The sequence below is a fragment of the Genypterus blacodes genome, unplaced genomic scaffold (genome assembly GCF_046128005.1).
Source record: "Genypterus blacodes isolate CSIRO-AG114 ecotype Tasmania unplaced genomic scaffold, CSIRO-AGI_Gbla_v1 ptg000057l_1, whole genome shotgun sequence".
NCBI lineage: Eukaryota > Metazoa > Chordata > Actinopteri > Ophidiiformes > Ophidiidae > Genypterus > Genypterus blacodes.
In genome coordinates, this window is record NW_027466869.1 from 3,474,171 (window position 1) to 3,495,518 (window position 21,348).

Sequence of the window (21,348 nt, forward strand, 5' to 3'; positions counted from 1 at the left end):
AACTGCACTTGACCGTGTTTGTGCATGCATGGCTGCAGCTGGAGTCAACTCAGAACTCAGCACCTAGTTTGTACATTTTCTCATTATTCTTGTCCAGTCTGAATCCACAGTGGAATAGGACACTTTCAGCCCTCGTGGCTCGTCTGTCTCTACCACACCAAACACCGCAGCGCTCACCAACCCCCTCTTGTCCCCCTACGGTCCCCCTCTTGTCCCCCTCTTCACGTGACCCCTGCGACCTGTGCTCTGTGACAGCACAGCTAGAGGACCCCATCCTCAGTTGCCATGGCGATGACCTTGGAGGGCCCCAGTCAGACACACACTCGTCCACAGACACACTCACTTACACACTGCGGCAAAGGCAAGCGATCGATATTCTATTATACGGAGGGTGGCGACGGGGGAGGGAGAGGGGGGGGGGAGTCGCAGTGCAGTGAGCTCACTGCAGAGACACAAGGGAAATTAGAGAGAGGGTGAGAGTGTGAGTGTGTTTGTCAGACTGACACAAAGTGGGTGTGCATGCAGGTTTGTGTGTTTGAAAGAGAGGGACAGACTGCATTGGTCTTTGGATGTAGTGGGGCGGTGCTGGAAAGTTTTGCTGGAAGGCACCAAGTTTTCACAGCTTAAGGCAAGGTGACTCCTCGCAACACCTCGTCCTTATTACTCCCCTTACAGAATACTGTTTTTAAAAATGTATTTTCTTAAAATACATGACCGTTGTGGCGTGTGAATGCGTCAAAATGACAAATTTGTTTCCTGCAACTCATTTATCTAAAAGGTTGTTGCTCTGTTTCATATATTTACTTCTGTGAATTGGGAGGAATGCTGGAGTATATTTTGCTTTTGCGACAGCGAGTCTCATGCTGACACACAGGGATGACACATTTACATAGCGGTTTGGTGCATTACCCTGGGCTGCTGCCAACTCTTCTCATAGCAGTTTAACATTTTGCAGTCAGAGTGCATATGAATTTACAGCACTAGGTGGCAGCCCATCCATGTATACTATATATATTTATATAAGCTTTAAATTATATAATTATATAAAAAATATAATTTTCTTTTGTATAGAACATTTATTATACCAATATTACTCATATGAAAGTATCTTTATTTCCTAGGTATGTTTATTGTCTTACATTTTACCTTCTGGTTAACAGAGGTATTTGCTGCAGGGCTTCTGTATTATTGCATTAGACTGCATAGGTGCCATGATAGTGTGAAGTGAAAAATAGAAAGAAAGAAGTAGATCAAATGAGAGGGAATGTTACTTCCACTCAGAGTCAAAAAGAGAAAAGAGAAAAGGAAAGGAGTCAGGAAGACACACAGACAGAACTCGGGTGTATTAAATGTTCTAGATGTTTTATTGGTGTTGGTTTCATTTATTTAACACACATGTTCTACTGGTTGTATCTTTTTTTTTTCTTGGAATTTAACCCCCGCAGCCATCAGAGTTCGACCCAGCCTAAGACTGCTGGCCCTTCACTGGTCTACCAACACATACATGCACACAGATCTGGGCTGGAATTGACCATATCAGGGTCCGGACTAAACCAGACCTCAAGCCAATTTGGTTCTAGTTCCCAGGCATACGGACTCGTCATCACTACTCTGCACACTGTAGCACGCTGTACTGGCACACCTGTAGTGACAAGAACCTGAACCTTGGCTGGTGTCTCACATCTCATGGTAAAAACACAACCAACATCCCTGCTCTGCTGTTACATTTTTACAATGGCCTCCTGAAAAACCAACAAAAAGAATTGAAACCAAACAAAAACAGGTAGAGAGACGCGTAATCTCTCACTCTTTTTCCTATTTGAATATTTTTGATGTTCTTCATGAACGTCTCTCTTGAGCTGTTTTCAACATGTTTTTATTGTTTCTTTTAATTCAGTATAGAATTATATAGTTTTCCTAGAACACACAGAAAGAATGAGTTGTATTTTCCAACTGGGGTGGGGGTGTGGGGGTGGGTGTACTGTAATAGTTATTAACAAGGACAATGGTTCACACATTGCACACAAACAGAGACAAACGGGGCAGGAGGGAGGGGTGTGAGAGAGAGAGGAGGGGAGAGGGGGACAGGACGCCATGGGATGTGCTTTGTAAGGTCTAAATGAGGAAAAGCAGCTCTCACATACCCCCCTTCCCATTATAGAAATAAAAAAGACAAGTAAAATCATTGAAACCCCCTACCCCACATATTTAAAAAAAACAACACTGCGGTCGCGGAAAAAACGGAGGAGAAGGAAAATGGATGCAGTGAGCAAGACGGGGAGACGACCACTCCACTGGTCCTCCACAGACAGGGGATGGAGGCGAGAGCTGGTAGACGAAGTGGCGGTGGTGGGATCTCACTGTGTGATCTGTGTGTGACTGGAGGACAAGCAAGGGATTGGTGAGAGGAAAACGAGGCGGGAACAAAGGTAGAGAGAAAGATGGGAGAGGGGAGAAGAGGGAGGGGAAGGAGCTGTATGGCCCTTTTTTGCAGAGCAAAGATACACCGACTCCCTTTGCATCCTTAGCTCATTCAAATCTACATACACAATATGCAGCTGCCGTTTGGTAGATATATTGGTTTATGTACACAGCAGTGAGAGAACACATGCAAAGAGTATCATAAGAGATGGGGAGAAGGAAGGGGTCGATGTAGAAAGTTGTAAAGGTGCTTTTGCTGATTTTAATCTTTGGGGTAGTTGTGATGAAAATTGCTTCAAAGCGTTTTTTGTCTTTAAGGGGGGCGGGGCATCTGGAGGTATGTTTCGCAAGGGATGGAGGGGAGAAATAAGTGGGCGAATAGGGGGTTTGAGCAAAGGTGCTCTCCATCGATCAATAATATGTCTCCCTTTCCACCCAACCTGCAGGGGAGGGGAGACAAAGAGAGACAAAACAGATGAATCAACTCGTGTTTTGAAGTATTTATGAAGACTGTTTCATTCAAATTAGCTTAAGTTTGACCTTGATTGACTGAGACAAAATAACTCACCTCCAGGGTTCCGGCGGAGGAGAAGTTTTCGGACTTCATCATAAACAAAGATGAGAAAACTATATGGGAATGCACAAAACCACCAAGAAGGCCTGTGGACAAGATGAGAGAAGAAGAGGCGTTAAACGAAATCGCATAGAAACAAAACAGACATATTTTAATATGGGAGTGATTAGAATGTGACAAATGTGGCCAAGTGACTCACTTTAGGGGATACATCCTGAGTGCCACATCCATGCCTGGGCAGTAGGACAAGAAAGCAGCCAGGGCTGTCTCTTCAAACAGGCCAAAGATCAAGATTTTGTTCCTGAGTGGACAAACAAGAAAAATTATGCAGGAGAAATTAAACAGGTGGGATTATATCTGAACGTCTTCATAATCTAAGATGTCAGACAGGTAAATTGATGGCATAAGAATACATCTAGTTCAATGGCACATGTTCTCATCTCATGTATTTGTACACAGTAGAGGTGTTGGACTTACCTCATGCCCTGCTGGAACACAGAGTTACGTCTGGTTTTGCAGATGATGACATCGGCCCATTGTACCACCACAATACTGACAAAGAAGGCAGTGTGGCATGTGAACTCCACAATCTTCCTCTGCTCATATGTCTGATGGCGGCAGACGTCAAAGAGAAAGACACAGCGACGTTAGTGTAAGATCAGCACACCCGCAATCAGCAACACACTCAGAAACACCCATACCCATTGCTGTCCATAGCTGTCTTCCAGGTCATTGACAGAGCGGTCATCCCAGTTAAGCCTGATGCCTACGAGGTCGATGGGCAGGAAACCATTTTCAGCCAGAATAACAAAGTATGAGAAGAAGCCTCCCAAAGCCTGGATCATACCTGAGGACAAACATACACACAGGGACATAAAGGTTATGATTTGCATTTGATGTTTGTAAAAAAAATACCACACAATAATTTAGCATTAATCAGCAGTTCAGCTCACTTACCAATCTGTCCATAGGCAATGCTGATAAGCCTCTCGTTCACCAGCTTGTCCCTGAATGGGTTCCTGGGCTGACGCTTCATGATGTCGCTTTCTGCTGCCTCATAAGCCAGGGAGATGGCAGGCACCTAAGCCGAGAGGAAAGAAAATGTGTCGTTTTACATTCTAAGATTTTGTGATGTGTGTTTCAGTTTAGTGATTCCTCGTGTGGAGAGAGTGTCAGAGTTTGATCATCTCTCACCATGTCAGTTCCCAGGTCAATACAGAGGATGGTGATTGTTCCCAGGGGCAGAGGAATGTTGACGATGATGAACAGCAGGAAGGGGGTAATTTCTGGGATGTTACTGGTCAGGGTGTAGGCAATAGACTTCTTCAGGTTGTCAAAAATCAAGCGGCCTGAATGGAGAAAATCAGACGGGTCACCTCACACACTAAGCCGTTGTATGATGTTCTTTGGTCCTTTACAGGTTCAGTACTCTAGTGTTTCTGTTTGAATCTGTAACATGGTGTTTGATTAATGCCATTCTTTCACATCATTCCTGTTTATATTTATTGTTTGGTCCATTTGTTTACCATTTTTGACCCTTGCAAGCAAAAACACTAAGCAGAAATGTCCTCTTTGAAACCATAAGTACATCTGCTGGTCTAGCTACCAAAAGATAGAACCACAATTTTGCATAATATGCTTTCCACTGCCTTGATAGTTATTGCCGATTCTTTATCTACTCTCACCCTCTTCCACGCCAGTGACGATAGAGGCAAAGTTGTCATCCAGCAAGATCATGTCTGCAGCCTGTTTGGACACATCAGATCCTGAGATTCCCATGGCAACACCAATGTCGGCCTTTTTCAGTGCAGGAGAATCATTCACGCCATCCCCTGTCACAGCAACAATGGCACCCTGGAAGATAAGGAAACAGATGTAAGCAGTTATATTTATTCATTTAATTTATCCATCATTTACCAAAGACTGTCTTTTCTCGAAACTCTTTTAAATCCTGTTTTTGGCAAAAAATTTAAACAGTGGATATGTTTTGTTTTTTATAAAATGATTGTTTAATATTACATAGTCCCATTGAATAAAAGAACCCATATTCACCCTTTCAATTATTTTTATTATTTTACCCATATTAAAATAGATACATTTCAATATAAACTAAAATTTACACATTTAAAATATATCTCAATAAAAGTTAAATGAAGGTAAATGCTCTTAGCTGACCATAATAACATAAATCAATCCTGTTTTATAAATCAACCCAGAAGCCGCCATTTGACAGGCTACTGGCGCCATCTGCTGGTGTACGTTTATAATGACAAGTCCAAGAATATACCCAGATCCCAGAATATACAGACCACATTTATAGGTGGATCTAGTGATCATTCATCATGTTTTATTATGTCAACACTGCACAGATTACGGAAATGCTTCTTATCTTTTCCAACCATAGCAAAGATTTACTGCCTGTGATTTTATTATAAGAATCTCAAACTGTTCCAACCTGTCTCTGGCAACCCTCTACAATGATGAGCTTCTGCTGTGGGGAGGTCCTGGCAAAGACAATCTCAGTGTGATTCCTCAAGATGTCGTCCATCTGATCCTGAGAAAGCTCCTTTAGGTCTGTGCCATGGATTACGCAGGCCTTGGCATCCCTGAACACAGGCGTTAAAAGCGACAATGTGAGCCTGATGAATCATATTTTTTCGTGTTACTCTTTGTGTGTGTTTTTGTATGCATCCCTTACCTGGGGTTGACCTGGCTCACAGGTATGTTGAGACGGGCTGCAATGTCCTCCACTGTCTCGTTTCCTTCGGATATGATACCCACCCCCTTGGCGATGGCCTTGGCTGTGATTGGGTGATCTCCAGTAACCATGATGACCTATGACAACAAATATGAGGTTCACCATGTGATCACAAGGACTTTTTTGAGTGTGACCTTGACGCAGAAACACTCAAACACAGAGATGAAATGTAGGTGGGGTTAAAAAAGCTCACCTTGATGCCAGCAGACCGACATTTGCCAACAGCATCAGGCACAGCAGCACGTGGAGGATCAATCATGGACATGAGGCCAACGAAACACAGGTTGTCTGTCTGGAAGTTTACATCATCGGTGTCAAAGGCAAAGCCCTTGGGGTACTGGTCCTCTGGCAGCAGCAAGTGGCAGAAACCTGGAGGGAGTGGACATGCCTTTATAGCTTTGCGTTCATATAACAGGCACAATAATCACCCTCTATTATTCTAAGGGAACATGATCTTCTGTCCCTATCCCTACTTCACCTGATTCATGTACTGTATATATAACCACTAAATGTGATCATTTTCCAGGAAGTAATTGAAATAGAATTTAGTAATTGTGTGTTTTTCCCCATTCAGTGTCTCTCCCTTCTCCCGGCTGTCTATCTTTACCTAGCACTCTCTCTCCCAGTCCTCCCAGCTCCATGTAGGCATTCTGGAATGCTTCCTTCAGCTCCTCGTCCATAGGCTGCTCCTTGCCCTGCACCAGGATGGTGGAGCACCGTTCCAGGATCCTCTCGGGGGCACCCTTCATCACGAGCAGGTAGCGGTTGTCATTGGCATCTTCGGTCTCATGTACTGAGAGCTACGGACAGCAAAAAAAAGTTATTATTTTATTAGATTTAAATGACGTGTGCGATCAGATTCATAACAGTATGTCAGTTTTATACTGTATATGCATAGCTGTGTTTTAATTACCTGGTACTTGTTGGTGGAGTTGAAGGGAATCTCAGCAACCTTCTTGTTCCTGTCCCTCATGGCCCTGACGGAGCCACAGCACAGCTCAATACACTTCAGCAGGGCAGACTCTGAGGCGTCACCTGCAACATCACGCTTCAGGATGGCTATTGAATCTTGGCCGGCCTTGAACTGGGCACGGTTACAAAGAGCAGCAACACGAGACAGGTTTTGCCATGTCACTGAGCTCTTGTCAAAGGAGGCGCCTGGAGAAGGAAGAGAAATGTGTCTTTATATGCCATTATGTATTTGATACAAAGTCTCTTCACATTGGGTGTTTTTATGCCTTGACCCCTTTCACCCTCTCGTCACTCACCAGACTGGTCCTCTGTGGTATCAGCCTCATGGATCTGGTTGTCAAACCACATGTGGGCCACAGTCATCCTGTTCTGGGTCAGGGTGCCTGTCTTGTCAGAGCAGATGGTGGAGGTGGAGCCCAGAGTTTCCACAGCTTCCAAATTCTTCACCAGGCAGTTCTTCTTAGCCATACGCTTGGCAGTCAGGGTCAGACAGACCTGGAGCATAATATATGTATAAATATATCAGCAATTTACAAGGATAAAGCATGATAGGTAAGAACTATAAAAAAATTGGAAATAAAACTCAGAAAATGCCCAGACAATTTATTATGCAGGAACAAGGTGACATGTGTTTATTTATTGATCCCCTTACCGTCACTGTAGCCAGTAGTCCTTCAGGTACATTAGCCACAATGATGCCAATGAGGAAGATGACAGCCTCCAGCCAGCTGTAACCCAGGACGATGGCCAGGATGAAGAAGGTAACACCCAGGAAGACAGCCACACCTGTGATGATATGGATGAAGTGCTCGATTTCCTTAGCGATGGGGGTTTTGCCAGTCTCCAGGCCAGAAGTTAGAGTAGCAATGCGACCCATGACTGTGCGGTCTCCGGTGCAGATGACGATACCACGAGCTGTGCCTAAATTTAGAGTAAGACAAAAGTAGATGTGTCATTTATCAATGACCTCAATTTCGTTAGCATTTAATTCAGACAGTGGTTATCGATACACTGTATCTAACACTATTGCCACGGTTACTATACCTTCCACACAGTTGGTGGAGAAGAAAGCAACATTTCGGGTCTCCAGGGGATTGTCATGGGTACAATCAGGTGACCTGCTCTGAGGCTCTGACTCGCCTGTTAAGGAAGAGTTATCCACCTAATGAGGAAGCAAAATATGTAGTTAGGCCTTAAAATCCAGGTTCCAGAAAGTCCTTGTTTATGTGTGTATGCATTGTGTGTGTGTGTACCTTGCAGCCATGAGCAGAAACCACACGGATGTCAGCAGGAATTCTGTCTCCTCCTTTTACTTCAACCAGATCTCCAGCCACCACTTCTTCAGCGTTGATCTGGACCTTTTCACCTTCCCGGATGACTAAAGCTTGCTGCAAGTGCGGATGCGAGAGAAAGTAGGATTTAGAGAATGAACGTCCATCAGGATATGAGACATTTGAGTAGGGGAAAGTACCCTTTTCCCAGTTTTTATTTTTCTGTTTTCCTTCCCACAATTGATTGAGGGAATTACAGCTTTTACTTCACAAATACTTGAGTGTTTCTTTTGGGTCACTACAATTGTTTACCTGAGGCACCATGTTCTTGAAAGACTCCATGATCTTGGAGCTCTTGGCCTCTTGGAAGTATGAGAAGCAACCGGTGATGACAACGACAGCTGTGAGCACAATACCTAGGTACAACTGAAGAGAGAGAGGGAGAGAGAGGTGTAATGTGTGCCGCACTGGTATTTAGTTATGCACTGCAGAGTGATAAGCGTGTCTGATGTGTTAATGAGGTGTAGATGAGCCAAATGTGTATTCAGAATTGTGGCTGTGGTAGTGCTCACGTTGTCTCCTGCAGGATCGTCCTCAGTCGCTGCCTGGATGGCGTAGGCCAGGAAGCAGAGGATGGCGCCAGTCCACAGCAGGACGGAGAATCCACCAAACAGCTGGCGACAGAATTTGATCCATTCAGGGGTGGTGGGAGGAGGGGTGAGCGCATTAGGACCATCCCTGATCAAATACTCTGCTGCCTTGGCATTGGTCAGTCCCTAAATGAAACAGAAAGGAGGTAGGATGTGAAGTCATTATCATATCGGACCGTGATTCGTTTGCTCTGGTGCATATGTTCATTGACCATTTTGAATTCAGGGTGAATCCATATCAATGTCAGGCTGGATAGTGAGAAAATATCATTCAATATCATCTGGTGACCTCCAAAAAAGTATACATGAACACTACAAGAAACAACATCAATAGGGCATAAAAACTCACCTGGACAATGTCAGTCTGGTATTTCCGGCACACTTCCTCTATGGACATCTTGTGTTCCGTCTGAAAAAAAGAGAAAATCACTGAAAATCTGTAATCTGTGGAGTTTGAATGCAAAGTAGGTCCTCTTTGCATGCAAGACTACAATGTATAAAGGTGGTCCAAATTAAACACCTAACACTTAAACACAACAAATGAAATATTGTCAAAGTTTTCCCAACGCATGCATTTCACCTGAGAGACACAGTAAGTGTATCAGGACAGCCACGTTTGGCGTCCCTGATGTCTGTGTCTTGCACTGGGATGTAGGATCACACTGATGATCAAATACCATTGTTGTCCTGTATGGGAAAAAGTTCCCTCTCTCCACCAAAGCTGGTGTCAATTCACTTTTAATTACTATCTCCTAAAGCAAAATAATGTGGATTCCTGTATCCAGCAATGTGGAGAGAGTCATTCTTAAAGTTTCTTCTTCTGTGTTCATGAAGCAATTATAAATGTCATACCAATCAGCCTTTAGGTGATTGGATCAAAAGTGAATTGACTTCAAATGAATCATTTTTCTCATTCAGTTTCCCTTTTTCTCATTCAGCATTTCAGTATTTAGAGGTAAGAGAAGGCTTTACTTACAATGGGCACTTCCTTCTTGAGGTCGTCCATGTCCTTGGCTCCCTTCTTCTTCTTGGGGGATCGGTCATCTTTGTCCTGTGTGGTGGCAACGCGGTAACTGTCTGACCGCCCATACTATAGACACACACATATGTTTTACACATGCCTTTGGACTAGATATGGGTCATCTTTGCCCACTGCCTTTTGCATTATCTTAATAGTTCTACACCATTGTATCTACCAAGCATCTACCCTCTAAACTTCCTCTTATCCTTTGCAGTCTGCCTCTCGGCCAATAGACACTGGGATAGGCTCCAGCCCGGAATACTATCTTGCCTGGTATTGAACGTCAGGGCCAATCACTGACTGCAACAGAAAAACTAGATATCTCTGTTAAGCGGTATACTACATAAAGCTGTATCCTTCTGAAGTGGCCTTGTGTATCCTGTTTTCCTAAGAAAGCAATAGTGCTTACGTGTTTATGAGCCGGTACGAGATGAAAAACATCAATCAATAAAACTTGTCAGAAGAATCATTAGAGACATAAAAGGAACATGCTCTGCCCTGGTACCACCTGTTTGGTTGAACAAAAAGCATCTGCAGCACATTAGCAGAGCACAATTACATTAAAGCGTGTGCCTGTGGTCTGTTTTGTCACAGCCATTTGATCTCCATTCAGCAAATGATTCTCGCTCTGATGTCCACAATAGCCTGATGGACGCATAAAAACATAATTAAGTGCAAATGGTTTAACCTGTGGGGTTTAACTTATCATTTCCTGCTCTATTTGATCTGTCTTGCTGCTGGTACAAAGACCCTGAGCAGACAAAACAAGTTCACTGATTCATCAAAGACTTCCTGATTAAATTCTGGTGTGTTCTATTCTAGTAGACAGAATGTCTGAGTCAATCTTTGAAGTGAAGATGAAACAATTCAAGTCATCTTTTAATAAACAAACACAGCCACACAAACAAGCCATGTATCCTTTCTACATTCTTTACTGCACTGCGTATTGTCCCGGCGACCATCCTCATTATAACTGTCTCCTCAGAAATCAGCTTGTTGTCAAACCAGACAGGACTATTATGAACTATTAATAACACTGATTTAATCAACTACTGCACATTCTAGGCCTTCTAGTTCTATAACTGTAATTCTAGCTTGTTGTTTAGAAGAACAGCCTGACTGTTGGGCCACATCAATACGAGTGACCCTGATCAGAGGTCATAGGTGACATGGAGAGCCCAAACGGTCTCCCAGGAGATGTGCATGGGTCACACTAGGCATGTCCCTCAGTAACACATCCTAGCAATAAAGAAAACTGCCCTTGGTAGTGGATCAGTATAATCAATATACTGTATATAGATGACAAAAAGCAGTCAAGGCAAAGCAAGGCAGCACGAGTTCAGGTGACAGGTGAAGTCAAAGGCTTTACTTTGCCCCCAATCACACAGAAATATCAATATCAATCTACTGCTTATCAATGATAGTCCTCTTAATGTAGGATTAGTTATAACAAAAGATCATAAATAGAGTCAAACACAGTGGCATTGGCTCCATGTTCCTTCCAAACTGCATAAAAAACACTTGTGTGCTACAAATGAATGGAATAGGATAAGCGCCCTCCAGTGGTACAGCGAGGTAGCAACACGTATAAGATGCCATTAATTAATTCTGCTTGAATTTGTTTTCCTCTGATATGACAAATGAGGCCTTATACAGATTTTGAATTTTAATTATGGCAACCATTTTGGATTTAGATCAGACCTATTACATAATGAAAGTGTGTTTGTTTTCAAACAAGTGAGCGTAAGTTCACATTCACTAACCAAACTAATATATCTACCAAAGTGCCAGCAGGGGTGTTTGAATTCAGATTCTAAGCCTGCCGCTGCCACGCCTTAGTAAACTCACACACCCTAATACACACAGACCTGTGGGACATGCTGCGACTAACATAGATAAACTTGCTACTGATTTTCCCACATGAAGAGTAAACCATACTTCTGTGTGTACATCTCTTGTGAAATCATAGCTCCCTGTCAGGTATTTGCATTTTCAAAGACCTGTCTTACTTGTTCGCCATCATAAAAAAGCTTCATGAAGCAACTTGTAGGTGATAACGCGCACACACACACACACATACCCACACAAGGTTCTCCTTCAAAAGAGTGAAAGAGCAATCAAAACAATCACGCTCACCTGCTCCCCTTTTCCATTGCTTGTGGAAAAGTACTGCTGCTCATCCCCTCAGAGACAAACCATCGTGTGTTTGTGTGTGTGTGTGTGCCTGTATGTTAATGTAAGTGTGTGTATGTAATATCTACTTGTATTATATGTTGTGATTAAGTTGCTGATGGTTATATATCTCTATGTAGCGGTTAAGGACTTAAGACACCAGGGGATATTACATATTGAGCTTCTAATTAGGTTTATATTACACACTATGATTTCAAAGACGTCAGCGTGCCAGGTGGGATTGCATGCGTTGATGCAATTGTTATCTGCGTTAGCTTTTCTAGGGCCAGTGAATGGGTGTTGGGAGAACACATTTAAAAAGGCGCAGGTCAGCTCAACAGCACACCTGCTTGTCAGAACATAATGTATGTACACAGGAATATAAAAATAAACTGGTACTGTTCTCACCATCGGGCATATACACACAACCAGACAAAGGAAAGGTAGGTAGGGGAGGCAGACAGGAAAGGAGTGCCAAACAAAACAATATGTGATGAAAAGTGAGAGAGAGGGCTGGAGATGGATGGTTGACGGACGGGATTGAGCAGAAGCAAACAGAGACGGCAGCAGGAGGTCAGAAACAAGGATGGGCAAAGAGGGGGGCAGGTGGAGAGAAAGAGATTAGATATTGACCTGTAGTCTTTGTCTGCTAGCCTGCAGTGAACCCACTCTGGCAGATTGCACAACCTCACTTTTGGTGCATGTGTGTGCGGCGTGTGTGTGTTCTTATATGCCAATACTGTAGCTTGCATTCCTGATCCGTGACTCAGTGTGTGCTTAAGTGTGTAGGTTAGTGTAAATGAGCAATTGTCAGCATCCCCCATCTCAGAAAAGTGACGCGTGACTGTTTTCACTTTGCCTGTATCTATGTGTGTGTGTGTTTGTATGGGTGTGCACGTGTGTGTGTGCTTGCTACTCAATCATTAATAACAGATGGGGAAGCCTTCCAAGCCTCTGCTTTCCCTCCTATACACAACTGACATGTCAACAGAAGTCTACTAGCACTTTTATTGCTAACATTTACAAACTTGAACTAACTCTGTGTTTTGTAAGTCTACCTTTAAATCTGTTTGGCTCAGTGTTTGTAAGTGACATTTCATGACTGTCTGATTGCTTCATTAACTAAAGACAAAATATGAGTCCATTGCCTGCATCTCCAGCCTCCCTGTTTGTGTGTGTGTCCCTGGGTGCAGGTGTGTGGGTGGGTGTCCAGCTGTCTCAAACAGGGTAATGTAATGTGCCCCCTCGCTTCTGAGGAAGGAAACAGAGACTCGTGGCTGGAATTACAGACGCTCCCTCTCCCACAGACTGATGGCTTGCATAGTGTAATCACTTATTAACATGTGCTTAAATATAGGCTATTGGATAAAAACCGTAGCTTGGTTGTATATTTTGATTTGATTGGGCATTCAAGCTGGTGTTTGGTGTGCATTTCATCCTCGTGATCCACTCTGATGCGTGTGTTTGGAGGGCAGGTATCCATGGTGATAAGCACAGCCATTGGGATGGTGACAAAGCTTAGCAGTGGCCTAGTACTCTAGATTCCCCTGATGTGATCTGGGGACGAGATATAATTGATGCATGCGTAACCGGACACTGTATTCACTTCTGTATAACAGACAGCCAACCGATTCCACATATTGGCGCAAGTGCATGCTTATGTTTGTGTCTGTGTGAGCAGATGTGAGTCATTGTGTTGCCTACAGTCCGTATGTGCAGTCTACATGCACTGCGGCAGAGAGAGAGGGAGCGAGAGAGTGAGTGAGCGAGAGAGTGAGAGGTATGTAGATGAAATGAGAAAGAGACCTGGTGAAATAATGTGCTAAGACATGGACGGATTGTACATGGAGGCTGATCAGAGAGTCTTCACAAAATGTCGCCTGTCAGTGAAGTCTATTAAGTGAATGAGGGCAGGAAATGTTCAAGGGAGATTTTTTTTTGCACACGATGAAACTACACGTCATGGTCCTAATCTCCTCTGCTACACGTCCTGCACAACCTGCCAGAGTGGCTAATTGGGAGAGGCGGGAGGAATCCCAGTGGGCCGCTGGTTTTTGAGGTATAAAATCCTGTTATATATAGATCATTTTGCAGCAGTGGGCCGCATGACTTCTCACCGGCCCTCTCTCTCTCTCTCTCTCTCTCTTTGCGCCTGATTCACGCGCACTGAAAGGCCACTGCAGCCCATACTAAAATGTAGATGAGATCCCAAAATTGGTTGAGCCCCGATCTGCTTTCAAATCAATCTATAGCGTGGGTTCGGAGATGTAATATAGAGACCGTAGGAGTCGGTTGCTCTGGTCATTGGAACGCTAATGAAACGCAAAGGCCCTTCGGAGTATCGTTCAATAAGAGAAGTTTTAATGTGGATGTTAATTGTTAATCTACTGCAATTAATGACCTCTGGGGAGACACAGTGTTTGTTAAACTGCAATAATCGAGAAATTTGATATTTATTTTCATATAATTTCATATTGTATCTTGACATTAATTAGAGTTAACATTATTGTTATCTATTTATTTATTCATTTTCCTCGATCATTATATATATATATATATAAAGTGGGCTATCCTGGGAAGTGAAACTCCCAGCCTGAGAATCAGTCACACCCACTCCATGTCCTGCACCCACCAAGTAACCTTCACATTAGGAGTGGCACCTAAACTAGAATAATCATGTCGGGGGGAACGGGTCTGGGCACGCACAGTGACAGTGGGTCTGTGGTGGACTGGGCGGTGACATTCTTTCTTCACTCTCATCACACGAACATGAGGCAAAATGGAAGAAGTGAAACATATTTTTCTGTGAGGAAGTGGTTTGTAGGAAGTACAAATACGAGCAGCTTCTATAAACGGTACATTTATTTGTGTAGTAACAGTCATCGTATCACTTTGTCACTCATGCATATGACTGATGGTAGAGCACTTATGTATGCAGTGATCATGTGATTTGTGTTTATGATGAGGACCGAGGCAAGATAGTTGCTGGTAATATATACAGTATCTGCTGTGTATGACAACAGGAAGCCTCATTTAATGTAATGCAATATAATCAAATTGTGTACTCATTTACATGCATTTTGTACACTGGCCTTTTTCACATGTAGACATGTAGTGTGCGTATGTGCATGGATGCTTACATGAGTGTGTGACCTTGAAAGGTCATTGGTCCATCTGCTGCCTGCTGTGGACAGCAGAGGACTCTGAGCCACAGCAGGGGGGCTCAGGCTGGGGACAAGATGAGATTAACTAGTCCGATTACTAGTCGGGTTTAGCCCACTGGAGGCACTGTCCACATCTATCATGAGGTGCCTGTGTCAGTGAAACTAGGAGAACTTCAAGGAGGGTGAACTGATTGGATTATTGTATAGGCAGATTTTTACCAGTTGAGTATAATTGACATACTTTGATACATTGACTCAATTATCTGTTCATATTAGCCTTTGGTGGTGACGTGAACATTCCTTATCTTACTATCCAGAATTGTTGGGGCAAAGCAGAGGGTGACACACCAGACCCTGGGGTCATGCTGCAGCTAGTGTTTGTTACAGTAAGTAACCAAACTACTTACTGGATTGATTTGATGGAATAGAGTAAACAGACACATTAGGTCTCCAGTTAAAAACACAGGAATGCTCCAACACAAAGAGACAAAGTTGAACTATCTTTAGCTCTCTGCAGATTTGTGTTGTGCTCTCTCAAACTGAATTAAAAAATAAAGAAACAAAAGCTAACAATGCCCAAGATTAAAACCACAACTTAACGCATTAACTCTTATGCCCCCCCCCTTGTTCTGGTCCATCTGTCTGTCCCTTCATTGAGCGCATCTGTTTATCCCAGAGACCTATTGTTTGGCTACAGGTCAGTGTAACGCAATGCCTGTGTGTGTGTGTGTGTGTGTGTGTGTGTGTGTGTGTGTGTGTAACTTCGTCTTAACTGGCATTGTAAATCTTGTTCATTAGCACTTGTAGCCAACATGGCATCTTGCCATGGGGTGAGCTGGTCAGCTGGTCACACAGCATGTGTGGGCAAAGACAACTACCTGTATTTGCTGCGTAAGATTAAGAGACGTCTGTTTAAATTGCTTTTTTCTATAATAAATACATCATTGTGCAGTTATACACATATAAATGAGACATCTACTAGCAGTAAATGGGAAGGAAAGAGCAATGAAATTATTGTACATCATAAAAACTGCTTAGAGAAGGTTGTAACTCTTTCACTGAGTCTCAACATTACATACTAACAAAATATAAATACAACTGAAACATTGGTAATTTATCAATCATCAGAACATTAATCAATCAGTAAAGGCAAACCTATTTTGCAGTATTTTTTATTCTATGTTTTCTTTTTTTAATTGGCTCAAGAAATGACTTAAACAGTAGTTTGACACTGCCTTTAAAGAAACACATCAATATTATGTTAAGTGAGTTAGTTTTGATTTTAAAAAGCCTTTGTCCATTGTAGCTGCTTTGTGTTACTCTGTGTGCTTTAGTGTTTTCACAAAGAAACACTTACACACACACACATCTCCAGGACAACAGTCTGAATTAGTCATGTCGTTGTAGTCAGGCAACCTAACCCTTCTGAATCGCTCTCATTATGGGAGACCATCAGCACATTAACAATGTTGGAAAACTGCTCGCCATATCAATCACAGCCTACGGTAATCTTGTTTTCAAGTAATGTATGAAGGAGACAGCAGTGACCTTTACTTTTTATTAGCATTACACAGGCTGCTGTTGAGCAGAAAGCAAAAGATTTGTCCTGTGAGTCTTACAATAGCATGGAGCCGGACTGCAGTTTTGTGCTGAGACACTGGAAAATCTGGACTCTGTCCTTCAGCAATACTAACACAAAGCTGATGCACGGTGTAATGAGCACAGTTCTCATTACATTGGATAGGTATTGATCAGAGACCCCAAGTGGACAATCGAGCATCATGTCAAAAGGTCAGCCGATTGACCTTAGTTGACCTCTAGGCCCATGGTCCATTAAAACCCAGCTGGCTGTGCGGTCAGTGAGACATTTCCTGACTGTAAGGTTGGTCAGACCTTGCATGTATCTCATTTTCTATTGCTTCCAGCAATGTGTAGGGCACATCGGTCTTAGTATAGTGCAGCCTATCAGCATCAGGCAGCAGGTGCAGTGGGGAGGGATGTGCAGCACTCTGCACCAAACTGAGGGCTGGGCCTCTGCAGAGGCCAAAACCAGTTCCTAACTACCTTTTACTTCTTCTTATCTACTTCTCAATTCATCGTCGCACAAGAATTAAAGCACACACGATGGTAGAAACCTCTATAGTATGACGATGTGATGTAACTGTAACTAATCAAAGTCTTATAGGGGTCTCGGGATTAACAGGCGTCGGCTTTCTTGAGATATATTACCCAGCTCAGCCACACCCTATAGTCAGTAGCTAGTAGCATGACCTTCTGCCAAGGCCTCAGCGCTACTACCTTCGTCTCTCCCATCGTATCTCTTTGATCCCCCATCTCTCCTGTGGCATCACTACGCTGCACCTCTCCAACTACAATCACCCCACCCCCACTAGTCAATTACCTATGAAGATCACCGTCATTCACCCAACCTTATCCTTACTCTCCCTCTCCCATCTGTCTCCTCTCTCTGTGATAACCAATCCTACAAAGCGCAGCAAGGGGAAACAGGAGCCATGGTAATGTGAGCCTCAGGTCATTATCCTGTAACAGGATATACAGCCATGCAGGCAGCCCTCCCTCTCCATACACCTCCCTCCCTTTAAATCCATCTCTTTTTCTCTACACCTTTTTCTCTGCCCTTCTCTCTTTCTCTCTCAGCCGTCACCCCTCCCCCATTTGTGTCACGTGTATGAAGGTGAAACAGTGGTTATTCCATCTGTGTGGGGGCCTTCATCACACAAGCATCCTTCCTAATTTACCCTCAATATCTCCTGCTGCATCATGCAGATTCATCAGGAGGAAAAGCCAGAGAAGTGAATGTGTGTGTAGAAACACCACACAGATATTACTTTAGAGATGCTGCCTGTGCAAAATTGTGTCCTATGCCTCAGACAAAATGTACCAGTTGTATTCCAGACACATGCCCGTTCTTTGCTGTAATATCACTGCTGCATCCGAGCCCTTTCCTCTCTGCGTGGCTTGTCAGGCAGGCCTATCACAGTTCTTTAAAGGGAATTTCCACACTAGAGGCCCCGCCCCCGATTTGACGCAGGAGGCGCATCGGCAGCCATGCCCCCTGTGGCCTTGGGAAAGGACAGCTGGCAATGCCATTGCACAATGTGAAGATGGAGAGAAATAAAGCCCTCAGTACTACTGACATGCGATAACGAGAAACCCAGTACACTCAGTCATCCATCCATTGATCTCTCTCGTTTTCACCGTGGGTCACCCCGCAACGCAGGAGGCCCGCATAAGGCCGGGGACACCTTGTATAGATCGCCAGTCTATCGCAGCGGGACTGTCATATTCCCTTTAATATCGCATCTCTCTTGAAATCTCTTGTATCCTGCGAAATGACACACTCACTCCCACTCAGCGTCTCCCTCGCTCGGCTTAAGCGAACTCCACACAGCGGCAGTACATGCGTAAGCACTTTTTGCGCTCCCATCCCTTTTGACGCAGTGCCCGCCGATACCGCGGGGTTGGCTTTACATATCTTGAACGAAACGGCACCAAACGATCGACGGCCCTCTTTCTCCAATACCTCATATCGCACGGCTCGCCAGATGTTGCAGGAGGGGGGAGGGGGATCTATCGGCTGGTGTCACTGCGACGACACCGGCTCGTACCGCTCTGCACCGCTGCCAGCTCCGCGGCAGCACCGTCATTACATCAAACCATCAGTTTATGGCACCATGACCGCGGTTTGAGATTAAAATTACAACTCCTTCCGCAGGATGAGGATGAGGCGGATGATGATGATGATGATGATGATGATGGAGCAAAAATTGCGCAACAGCTCACACACAGCCAGTTGCATCTGCACCATGGAATTTTCCAGCAGCGTTTATTTCATCATCATCATCTGAATTGTTTGTATGCCATATACATCGGCGTAATTTATCGTCTGAGGAAAAAGGTGTGATGGTGTTAATGGTTCGTTGCGTCACATTTCGAGTGCGCGTGAAAAACACACGTCCCTATAGAAATTCTCGCTATATTACCGCTTACGATCATCTCGTCGTCCTATACTGCACGGATGCATCTCATCTGTTCTTAAATCTGTCGTGTGTGCGACTGTGTTCCCTGTCGACGATTACCGAGTCCCCGTTATGTCACAAATTAAAGGGGAAATAAGCTGGTGAGGCGCTTATTGCTGGTAACCGCATTATGACGTATGGGTCATCGAGGGTGTCGCGGATGAGGCTCCTCGCTGACAGCGGCCACTCTGAGGACGCGCTGGATTCCGCATCTCCTCGGGGCCTGGAGAATCTCCGGTGTGTCGCCGAACTGCAGAGGCGGTAATGCCGGTAATGGCGGCAGATTTTAAAGCGGGGGGAGGGGGGTGGGGGGGATTTGAGAGGCGACAATGGGGGCATATAGGAGGTCACAGTGGACAGTGGACATTCACCTCTGAGGAATAAATGTGTACCGTGATGACTAATGTAAAAGAATAGAATTCAAACACACGACGGATAAGGTTTCCGGCATCATATTGTGTGCATCCCCCTCCCCCCTCTCTCTCTCCCCCTCTCTCTCATGAGAGCCTTCTGTAAGAATAAACCGATTAGGCCTACCGCGTCTGGCAAGGTTATAGTCACAGCAAGGCCTGTCACCGTGCCACCAATTGTCTGTTACCATCAAAAATATATACGACACCCTAACACCCCGTAAACCACACAGAGCCGCTGGATTTATTGGGTCTCTGTCATCCGTTTTCTCTCCGTTTTCATTTCGGACCCATTTTGCCGTAGTGACTCACAGCAAAGGACATGAGCAAAAAAATGTTACAATACGACACAAACGAGACAAAAATACGATTGAGCTCGAGAAAACATTACAGCTGTTGTGCATCGCGGCTGTGTTTAGCGCCGCTATGACAGCAGCTACAGCTACATCAGTTTGTCGCAGTCTAGGAGACCAGGGTACAACACCGTTCCGCATTAGAGTCAATGTCACTCCGACATACGGGATTTTCACAGGAAAACGACGTTACAGCTAGCTTCACGCTATGAGTGAGTAATTAGGATACATATTATATACTACAGGCCACTTCGTGTAGGCTACAGCATTAAGTTAGAAAGTTAAAAACACCAGTCTTACCCCCATGTTGGCGCAGTCACTCTTCTCCTCTCAGGTGATGCACGGCTTGAGAGGTGTCAGCCTCTCAGGTTGAGATGTAGCAAAATGCCTCGTTCGAAAACGCGACACGGACGGTTATAGTTCGTTTTCAGGTTGCTTTACATGAAACGGAGCTGCTCGAAGACGTCAAGGGAAGTTACTGAATCGGTAGTTTTTTTTCTTGGGTGAAAATAAACTGTCTCTGAAACCTGAAAACAGGTCAGAATACAATCGTTTCTCCCCCTGTGAGACGTTTTTCAAATGAAACGTTGTGGTCTCAAGCGGAGCATCACGCGGGGATACGCTCCTTCCTCAGCTCGCGCTCACCGGCCGAACTAACGAGCCGCACTGCTACCTTTCAGGCTTTGGTCTCCCTCCGCGCCTTTGCCCGGCTACCGCAGTACTCCGCTCCACCAACCGCACTACTCCGCTTGTGGAAGAAGGGCCGCCCCGAGCAAATGGGCGAACTGAAGATATCCTTTAGACCCGCCCACCACTCTCACGGGTGACCAATCATAATTCGGAGCGTCTCGTCCGTGATGGCATTGCTGACCAATTCGTTTCATCGAATTTTTACAGCGGACCAATAGAAGGCGAATGCTGCCCCTCCTGCTTTACTGCAGAATTTCGAGGCTTGCAGCCAGCAGCATCGAGAGTCTCTAGGCTGAAATTTTGTATAAATGGACGCACAAGGTTAGATTCTAGTTGTCGTGATTGTGTTTGTTTTCCATGTAATGTCTTTCTGTGAGATAACATATTGGTTTTGTGTGCATTATTGCATGTGGTAAGCACCCCTGGAGGTCTCATTGGTGGTGTTGGTTCTGTCATGATCATGTTGTGCACCTTCACATGTCACTCCAGCAAAAAGGCCCGGACGCAGTCAGATAGAGGAGACAGCACCACCATGTAGCCTTGTAGTGTGTGTGTGTGTGTGTGTGTGTGTCTTTCTGTTGGGGGGAGGCTGTAATTTTTACATTACTTTACTGCAAATCAGGGAGACACAGGTGCAGCCATACCTGACTTTGAATCTGCAGATGTGTGCATACTATGCTGAGTCAGCATTTTTGGCTGATGCTGGATGACTTGCAATGCACACAGGTAAAATGTTGACATGGGGCCACTTGGTAGTCGAATAAGAATTCAAAACAGGCTTGTTGCAGTGCCATAATTATTTTAGCAGTTTAAGGTCATTGGCCTTTATATTTATATCTTTGCTTGGCATAT

General features: G+C 44.3%; 1 protein-coding gene across 2 annotated transcripts; it reads right to left on the reverse strand.

Annotated features, from left to right (window-relative positions):
* Nucleotides 1-1,912: 1,912 nt before the first annotated feature.
* Nucleotides 1,913-20,558, reverse strand: atp1a3b (ATPase Na+/K+ transporting subunit alpha 3b). Of its 2 annotated transcripts, none has more exons than XM_076152577.1 (22): nt 20,107-20,558; nt 9,623-9,697; nt 8,996-9,055; nt 8,569-8,772; nt 8,309-8,422; nt 7,979-8,113; nt 7,770-7,887; nt 7,378-7,646; nt 7,022-7,220; nt 6,667-6,911; nt 6,361-6,553; nt 5,947-6,122; nt 5,694-5,830; nt 5,451-5,601; nt 4,681-4,849; nt 4,190-4,344; nt 3,953-4,076; nt 3,697-3,842; nt 3,473-3,603; nt 3,195-3,296; nt 2,990-3,081; nt 1,913-2,861 (listed from the first exon to the last, which is right to left on the reverse strand). In XM_076152577.1, the coding sequence occupies exons 1-22, from the start codon at nt 20,110-20,112 to the stop codon at nt 2,833-2,835; spliced, it is 3,030 nt and encodes a 1,009-aa protein (XP_076008692.1). In that variant the 5' UTR covers nt 20,113-20,558; the 3' UTR covers nt 1,913-2,832. The 2 variants fall into 2 exon arrangements, with proteins under 2 accessions (XP_076008692.1, XP_076008691.1); XM_076152576.1 differs by having other exon boundaries at nt 9,623-9,736.
* Between the last annotated feature and the right edge of the window lie 790 nt (nt 20,559-21,348).

Excerpts from the sequence above, each read along its gene's own strand:
- atp1a3b (XM_076152576.1), bottom strand. Across the intron at positions 9,056-9,622 it reads TCAAGAAGGAAGTGCCCATT|ACGGAACACAAGATGTCCAT; the intron begins GTAAGTAAAGCC and ends TCTTTTTTTCAG. Across the intron at positions 5,602-5,693 it reads GTGAGCCAGGTCAACCCCAG|GGATGCCAAGGCCTGCGTAA; the intron begins GTAAGGGATGCA and ends GCCTGTGTTCAG.